Source organism: Chrysochloris asiatica, unplaced genomic scaffold, assembly GCF_000296735.1.
Source record: "Chrysochloris asiatica unplaced genomic scaffold, ChrAsi1.0 scaffold00002, whole genome shotgun sequence".
NCBI lineage: Eukaryota > Metazoa > Chordata > Mammalia > Afrosoricida > Chrysochloridae > Chrysochloris > Chrysochloris asiatica.
The window spans coordinates 51,230,808-51,240,155 of NW_006408520.1; the positions used below are offsets into that span (position 1 = coordinate 51,230,808).

A 9,348-nucleotide genomic window follows, 5' to 3' on the forward strand; every position below is an offset into this window, starting at 1 on the left:
TATAAGCCTTAAAACTTTCTAAATATTCCTTTCTATGTAGTTCAGGGACCATTGCCTGAACCTGCTTTGTCCTGTATTCCATGCCACCACTGGTGGAGGTCTTCACTGCACTTCTCCCTGATCCTCCATCAAGTCCCACCACTCCTCATTTTAAAATGTTTTATTATGTGACCAAGTCTAGAGCCAAAAACAGAAGTCAATATCCAGATCATGTCAATATCCAGATGTTGTTGTTTGTTGTTGTTAAGTGTGAAGAGTCTGTTCCAAATCATAGTTAACCACTACAGGGTTTCCAAGGAGCAGCTGGTTGGTTTGAACTGCCAACCTTGTGGTTCAAAGTCCAATTCAGACCCTACAGTGCCACACTAGAGTTCATCCAGGTGGTAGATAATGAATATTTTTAGAAATTCAGGAGCAAGCATAACTTTGTTTCCTAGCTAATTGTTCAATAAATGAAAGACATTGATTAAACTGACAAGAAATGACAGCTATTTTTTTCTTTTTTTAAAATCACATTTTTAAGACTTTCCAGGGAGGGAGAGATCATAGTTGCTGAAGTTTCTGAACTGGTACAAATAAGATGGAAAGCAATTGTCCTTGATCTACTCTGTTCCCTACAGAGACAGCATATCCATATTTTATAAAATGGAGATAAAGAATGAATGTCTAAAGTATGTGATTCCTTTGAGAAATAACACTCATGGTCATCTGGTGCCTGTCAAGGTAGTTGGAGATAAGAACAAATAGGATTGTATTTGAGGGCTCTGTTGCCTAAAGGTGTTTGGGAGTTTGTTTTGATTGCTGTGCAGTGTCTCTCACATCTTGGTGAAAACTCTGATATGACTCTGAGACTATACTTAAAAAGCTGAGATGTGTCCTGCAGAGCTGATGGGGCCAGAGGGACCAAGAAATGAGGATAAGAGGAAAGATAAGCATTTCTTTCCTAAAACTCTGTATCAGCTACTAAAACCATCTGTGCAATTACCAAACAAAAAACAAATGTACAGAAAAAAAGACAAACATGCAGAGAAAGGAAAACAACAGTCAGACAGCATTTAAGTGTAGGATATTTCATTTGAAAATATCTTCTGTAAAAAGCAATTATAGATATTGAAGTCCTGATGTGGTGCTGTTAGATAAGCACTGGAGTGCTAACCACAAGTTTGGCACTTCAAAAACACCAGCCACTCCTTGGAAATCCTCTACAGTTTTGCTGTGAGTTGGAACCAACTTGACAGCACTTAACAACAACAACAACAGCAACACAGATATTGGTGATGGTTGCATACATGATTGATGTCACTGAACTGTATACATGAACACTGTTGATTTGGCAAACATTATGTTACATATATATTTATAAAAATAACAAAGCAACATAAACAGATCTAGAGATTACAAAAGCAAATTTGTATTTCTCTGGCATGCAGTAGTATCTGCAGTGCATCCAGACTTTGTACCTTTCATATAGAAATTTGGTGCATATGCTACATTCTTGGAGAAATTTTAAATATTTGAGGAAAACCCTCAATCATTTTTGGTTATTATAAGTTTGTAGACTGTATATATGTAGCACACATCAGTGATCTGCCCAGGTCTCCTAGAAGCTCTTGTATTGATTTTGTATGTAAATCTCCCAAACCACCCCCTAGTTTCAAGGACTGTCCTATGTGACTAGAGTTGCTCTCTCCTCAAGCATAGAGAGCACGGCCATGCCTTGGGCCTATGACCCCCTAAAGTGGCCTGCCACCAATATTTGAATGGAACAGAAGAATGAAAGCCCAGCATTTTTCCTAAAAGAAGGAAAACATTACTATTATTTCTATTTCACAGACCTCTGTGGGATCAGGCTAAGGCTGGGATATTGCTTGGAATAGCAATCTTGAATGATTTCTTCCCCTTCCCTTCTCTGTTTCCCATTCTCCTTTAAGGATTTCTCCTGGAACAATTCTTTAATAAATCCCTTGCAGGTAAATCTTCACCTCAGTATCTGTTTCTGGGACATCTCCTCCTACTCACCTGATTGGTCTGAGAACCATCTTGAGCATCACCTCAAAATAAGTATTCATTGCATGTTGTTGTTGTTAAGTTCCCTCAGCTCAATTCCAACTCATAGCAATCCTGTATAGGGTTTTCAAGGAGTGGCTGGTGTGTTTGAACCACCAGTCTTGTGATTCATGCTCCAGTGTTTATCCTACAGCATCACACCAGGTAGATACTGTGAAAATAGGTAGGTCTTTCCATACACAGATACTAGAGTGCACTAGGATAGTAGGATGTTTCTGTTTTGGTACATACAAATTTAAATTTCATGCACAAAAAGTACTGTGGCTGGACAAAGGGATAATTAAATAAATGTTCTTGCTGTCCAAACAAAGGATTACTCAATGTATTCTATAACAAAATAGATATTTTTGAAGATTTTCTAATAAGATGGTTTTCAAAACAATCAAAATAATAAGATTGGTTTTCAGTTAAGTGCAGTTTCTGTTTAAAAGTATATTCAAATTCTTAATAGCTTCTTTTTTTTAATCATGATTTTTATGTAGAGTACATGGGAGTAGGACACCAAATCTAATAAACTATATTTATTTCTTATATGATCAATTGCTAATATTAATGTTAAACCAACTATTTTGTAGAAATAAAATGATGTCATTATTTAACTTTTTATAGATAGAAAAACTGCTTCATCAACATCCAGAAGTCATCCAAATTCTAGTTACAGTGAAGATAACTCTTCATTGGAGGGCAGGGATGCCCACACTGAAAACAGTTCAGAAGAAAGTGCCAGAAGCTCATCTTCTCGGGAGCTGAGTGAAAATGATGAACCTGGAAAATCCCATCTTCTAATTGACAAATTCCTAGGAATAGAAACTCAAGATCAAGAAATAATTAAAGCAGATAAGGAGATCGAGACAGTGCCAACAGAGGAAAACTCTGATAATGTTCTTAAAAAGAAAGTGGAGAAGAGGCCCCAAATGATTGCAGAGGGCATATCTGTGAAATCCAAGATGCAGAATTCTAAGACAGAAAAGGAAAAGGCTGAGAGTAAGCTTTGGGAAAGAAGCCCTACTAAGGCAAAGGACGGAAAGGCAGGTCCCCTTGGGGTGGAGAAAGAAGGTGGTAAGTATGGCATTGAGTTGACCACCATTGCCCTCATGCATGGAAGTTGACTTGGCTATTGCAGTCTGCCTAAGCTTGGGGTGTAAAATTGTGATAATGCCAGAGACATTACTTTCTTTTCCTATTTGTCACATAATCATACATGTATTTTCAGCTTGCTGTTTTCCTCCTATTGCATTTTGAAAATTACTTGATTAATCTTTTATAGCCTGCTTCATATTTTCTGTAAATTATTTCCTCTATTAATTCTATCTCAAGAATCAAATAAAGCACAATACATGTCTGAAGACAAGGATATGTGTGGCTTTGTAGAGGTTATTTAATACTAGCAATACTACTTGATCTTAGCTACATATGCGTTTACATAAGCATAGTTGACATTGATTAGCTGCTTACTACACTGTCCTTTAAAACAACAACAACAAACACTGTCCTAAATGTCTACATGTATTAGCTCATCTAATCCTTAGATCAGTCCAGTCTTCCTCTAATTAGGTTACATCATCATCATCTCTTTTATGCTAATGAAGAAAATGTGGCTGGGAGAGGTTAAATAATTTCTAACAACTATAGCTAATTGATAAAGAAGTTGGTAGAATTCTTCTATTTCATCCTTACTGGCTTTCATGGTTGGTGCATAAATTTGAATAATAGTGGTATTAACTGGGCTTCCCTGTAGGTACGTGGATATTATCATATTGCAGACAGCATTGTACCTCCTGACTGATCTGGATATGTTCTTTTTGACGATGAATGCAGCACCATTCCTTTTCAATTTGTCATTCAATGCATAGTAAAACATGTGGTTGTCAGATTCAAAATGGCCAATACCAGTCCATTTCAGCTCACTAATGCCTAAGATATTGATGTTTATGCATTCCATTTCATTTTTGACAACTTCCAATTTTCCCCCATTCGTACTTCATACATTCCATGTTCTGATTCTCAGTGAATGTTTGCAGCTGTTTCTCTTCATTTTGAGTTGTGCCCCATCAGTAAGTGAAGGTCCCGCGGGTTTTTCTCCCACAGGCTTTACTCATTTGCGTTACCAGGGTCAACTCTACTTTGAGAAGTCAGCTCTTCTCCAGTCGCATTTTGAGTGCCTTCCAACCTGAGAGGCTCATTTTCTGGCACTATAGCTGACAGTGTTTTTCTGGTATTCATAAGGTTTTCAGTGACTAAATATTCAGAAGTAGTTCATCACTCCTTCTTCCTAGTCTCTGTCTTTGTCTGGAAGCTCATCTCAAACCTGTCCACTATGAGTGACCCTGCTGGTATTTAAAATACTGGTGGCATAGCTTTCAGAATCACAGCAACTCACAAGTATGAGTATTCCGGAACACTTAATTGTGCTCATGTGGAATCTGTACCTGGACCAAGAGGCAGTGGTTTGAACAGAACATGGGAACACTGAATGCTTTAAAATTAAGAAAGGTATGTGAAAAGGTTGTATCCTTTCACCATACTTATTCAACCTGTACGTTGAGCAAATACTACAAGAAGCTGGGTTCTATGAAGTAAAACGTGGCATCAGGATTGGAGGAAGTCTCATTAGCAACCTGCAATATGCAGATGGTACAAACTTGCTTGCTGAAAGTGAAGAGGACTTAAAACATTTACTGATGAAGATCATAGAGCACAGCCTTCGGTATGGATTACATCTTAATGTGAAGAAAACAAAAATCCTCACCACTGGACCAATAAACAACATTCTTATTAATGGAGAAAAGATTGAAGTTGTCAAAGTCTTCATTCTTCTTAATCAACTATGAACACTCATGGAATCAGCAGTCAAGAAAATAAATGACGTATTACATTAGGCAAATCTGCTATACAAGACCTTTTAAAAGTGTTGAAGAGCCAAGATGTCAACTTGAGGACTAAAGTGCGCCTGACACAAGGTATTTTCAATAACCTCATATGTGTGCGAAAGCTGGACAGTGAATAAGGAAGACTGTAGAAGAATTGATGCTTTTAAGTTATGGTGTTGGAGAAGAATATTGAAAGTGCCATGGGCTGCCAAAAGGATCAATAGATCCATTTTGGAAGAAGTGCAGCCAGTGTTCCTTGGAGGCTAAGATGGCCAAATCTCATCTCTCATATTTCAGACATATTGTCAGGAGGGACCAGCCACTGGAGAAGGATATCATGTTTGATAAGGTGGAGGGTCAGAGAAAAAGAGGCAGACCCCCAATGAGATGGATTGGCCAAGTGGCAGCATCAATGGACTCAAGCATGGCAACAGTAGTGAGGTTGTCCCAGGATCAGGCAATGTTTCATTCTGCTGTGCATAAGGTCGCTATGGGTCAGTACCGACTTGATGGCACCTAACAACAACAACAACATATAGCTAATAAAAATAACCTTTTAGTGGGTTAAGTATTGACCTGCTAATCACAAAGTCAACAGTTTGAGTCAACCAGGTGCTCTGCAGGAGAAAGATGAGAGACTCTCTGCACCTGTAAAGGTGTATAGCTGCAGAAACCCTATACAGGTTGGCTATGAGTCAAGATCAACTCCCTGGTACACCACAACCACTACCACCATATAGCTAATAAGATCCAGTCCCAGGATTTAAATACAGGTTGAATGGTTCCAGAGTTTCCAATAATTTCCTATTCTATCTGTGTAATTTCGATTAAAAAATGAAATTTTTATTTAAAATTTCAAACGTCCTATTGAGGTCTTCTTTGAATTCATGGGTTTCCTGGATATTCACATGGTTCCATTTGGCATGGGAAAGAGTGAGGAGTGTCAGAACAATCAGTCCTCAGTACCTTTGAAAAATAGTTCTTATACTGTTCTCAACTTTAGGAACATTAAAGAATGGGATTGTGTCCTGTGGACAGAGTAGTAGGGTGGTGCCTGTCAGAGACCTGACTATCAGATAAACACCTGTGTTTTCTAATGGGTACCAGGGTCTTTTCCTTGCTCTCTCTCATCTATCTTCTTCTGCCAACATGATACACATTCTTCCTGGTTCCAAGATATACTTTTTTTTTTTACATGTTAATATTCTGAAATTCAGATGTGTTTTAAAATTTATGAATACTTTCAGTGTCTATGATATTTATTTTACAAGCCCATTGCCATTAAGTCATTTCTGATTCATAGTGACCCTACAACCTACAGTACCAATAGAGTTTCTAGGGTCTAAATATTTACCTCAGCAGACTGTCATACCTTTCTTCTGCAGATCAGCTGGTAGCTTCTGACCATCAAGTTTTCAGTTAGCAACTGAGAGCTTAACCATTACACAACCAGGGCTCCTCAATGTGTTTTTAGGACCTTAAAATCTGTTATTAAACTACAAGGAACTGCGTCTAAGAATTAAGGACATTGAATAAGTATCCTTTAACTCAAGTTCTATGATAAAGGCAGCATGGTCTATTGTATAACAGGGACTTCCACTCATGAAATTTTAGAAGGAAGGACTGGCACACACATAAGTGGACAAGCATCAGTAGTGTTAAGTAAAATCAGAGAGAATACAGAATGCAATGGGATTTCAAAGGAAGAGAAGTTCCATTAGGTTAAGGACAGCTTGAAAAGTTTGATGAAGTAGGTGCTTGAAGAAGACTTTAAAAGTTAGGGAAGGCATTGAAAGTGAAATGCAGGGAGATAACTGCATTCCAGATAATGGGGTATAACAAGAGATGGGAGTTTGGCTTAAGTTACTGAAACTAATTCTAGAATGGAGTTTGGCAAAGCATGGCCGCTGGGCCAAATCCTGCCTGCCATCTGTTTCTATATAGCCTGCAAACTACAAATGATTTATATATTTTTTAATGGTTACAAAATGTCAAAAGAATATTTCATAATGTGGAGATTTTATAAAATACAAATTTCAGTGTCTATGAACAAAGTTTTATTGGAACACAGCTATACCCATTTGTTTACATATTAATGATGGCTGCTTTTTACTCGAATTACAACATTTAGTTGATGCAACAGAGACCCTCATGGTCCAGAAGACTGAAGTATTTTCTATCTGACCTTTTACAGAAAAAATCTGCCAACATTTGTCCTAGAATTATTGCACAAAGATTCCCAATATTTTCAAAAAGACTTCATTATGTATTTGTCAATTATCTTGTTAAAGTATATATGAAAACCTTTTATAGAATAATTCAAATTTGTTCTTGGATTTCATCATTAAATTCTTAGTCACAAAATGTATAATCTATAAAATTGGTACAATTTGGCAAGCTGCTACTCAAATAAGGTTGTTGTTGTTATGTGCTGTGGAGTCATTTCTGATTCACAGCTACCCTCTATAGGTGGTTGGTTATGTGCCGTGGAGTTGGTTCTGACTCACAGCGACCCTGTACAGGGTTTCCGAGGCTGTACATCTTTATGGGAGCAGAAAGCCTCATCTTTCTCCCACAGAACAGCTGGTAGTTTCAAACTGCTGACCCTGAGGATAGCAGCCCAATTCATAACCACTATGCTACCAGAACTTCTCAATTTCAGTAGTAAAATTAATTTGAGATTTTTCTGTTTTCATTTCAGAACACTAAATTCTTTACCTGGATTTATGCAAACAAACATCTCTTTGTAAAATAGAGTGCATGTAATGCGGGTTGTAATTAGGTCATGGCAAAATAGAATAGATGACAGACTATGATCTTATCACCTAGAAGACAGCAGTTTTATTTGTTTTAATCTATTTGTTTTGAAGTTGTGAAGCTCAAACTACATTGGTTTATTTTTCTCAGATACATTGGGGATCCTGTATTCTTGACCTGATAATATCTATAGTTTTAAAATATTTTGCTATCCTTTCACTAGGTGCATTTAATACTAGATGGTAAGTTTGTTACCATTTATCTTTGTTTATCTCTTTCATATGTACTGTCTTTTTATTGTCTATTTTTCATTAACAGCTTATTATATACACACGAAATAACATTTAAAAATAAAGAAACAGATTTTAGGAAAGTTACCCATAGGTTTATGCCATAAAAAATAATAATTTCAGCATTTGGTCAAGATTTTTATTTCTAAGCTTAGGTTTTACAAAATGGAGTGACATAGTTTTATAAAATTTATAATCTGATTTTTATTCTTAATATTTTAAGAATCTCATATATTACTAGGTCATTTTTATAATCATGTTTAAAGCCTGATTATTATCTGATCCTTTGGCTTTTTCAGAATTAACCATTTCCCTATTCCTATTGGTCATTTTTTTTTCCTATTTTCACTATTATCGATAATGTTTTCATGAGTATTTTATTTCCTAAGGCAATAACATTTAAATATTTATTTTCTTAGGATAGCTTCCAAGACACATAATTTCTGCATCAAAGGTTATAGACATTTTAACGTTTTAATTTGGCCACTGAAAGAATGGCCAAAGTACAGGAATGGTTTTCAAGGTGACAGGAACTTAGGATAAAAGTGGATGTATCTTTACTCTGCCTTTATCAATATAATGGCTTTGTTCTGCCTTCTCTTGGTATTATTTTAAAGGAGAAAAATAGCCTAGGGGTGCATAAAATTCTTAAAGAGAGAGGAAACAAGAAAAGAAAGAAAGGAAAGGAGAAGAACAAAATGAACTCCAAAGAACTAAAAAATAAGTAAATAAAATCAATAAAGAATAAATGCTACTTTGGAACAGTGTCCAGTCTACAAAGTTGCCACCCTCATCATCACTCCTAGACTTTGCTTTTCCTTATAATGAAGTTTATGTTAAAGAGTCTCTGTAAATTCTCAAAACACTCACTTAAATTATGTCCCTAAACAGAAGTTCAAGATTGATTGAAAAAATATCATTTAAATTTTTCGTAAGTCTTTATGACTTATAATATGCATCCTGATGGTTGTTGTTGTTGTTAAGTGCCATCGAGTCGGTTCCTACCCATAGCGACTCTGAACAAGGTTTCCAAGGCTGTAAATCTTTACTGGAGCAGAAAGCTTCATCTTTCTCCCGCGGAGCAGCTGGTAGTTTCGAACTGCTGGCCTTGCGGTTCGCAGCCCGATTCGTAACCACTATGCTACCAGAGCTCCTTATGCATCCTGATTAGGAGATATTAAAGAGCCAACTTTCATATTCCACTTTTGATGACCTAAAATGTAAGATTTATTGAATTGATTTGTTTACTCCAAGACATTTTATATTGATATGACAAGCTATGGACAACATTGAGAAGCATGAGTATTCCAGAACACTTAATTGTACTTCTGAGAAATCTTTACCTGGATCAAGAGGCAGTTGTT

At 36.5% G+C, this 9,348-nt stretch overlaps 1 protein-coding gene across 1 annotated transcript in view; it reads left to right on the forward strand.

The window, feature by feature from the left end:
- Window positions 1-9,348, forward strand: part of LOC102816137 (chromosome unknown open reading frame, human C1orf173) — a 274,956-nt gene that overhangs the window by 243,664 nt on the left and 21,944 nt on the right. Inside the window, exons 13-14 of the mRNA XM_006831089.1 lie at window positions 2,677-3,130; window positions 5,573-5,587. Of these exons, the coding sequence (XP_006831152.1) occupies window positions 2,677-3,130; window positions 5,573-5,587 (469 nt within the window). The remainder of the gene's footprint in view (window positions 1-2,676; window positions 3,131-5,572; window positions 5,588-9,348) is intronic.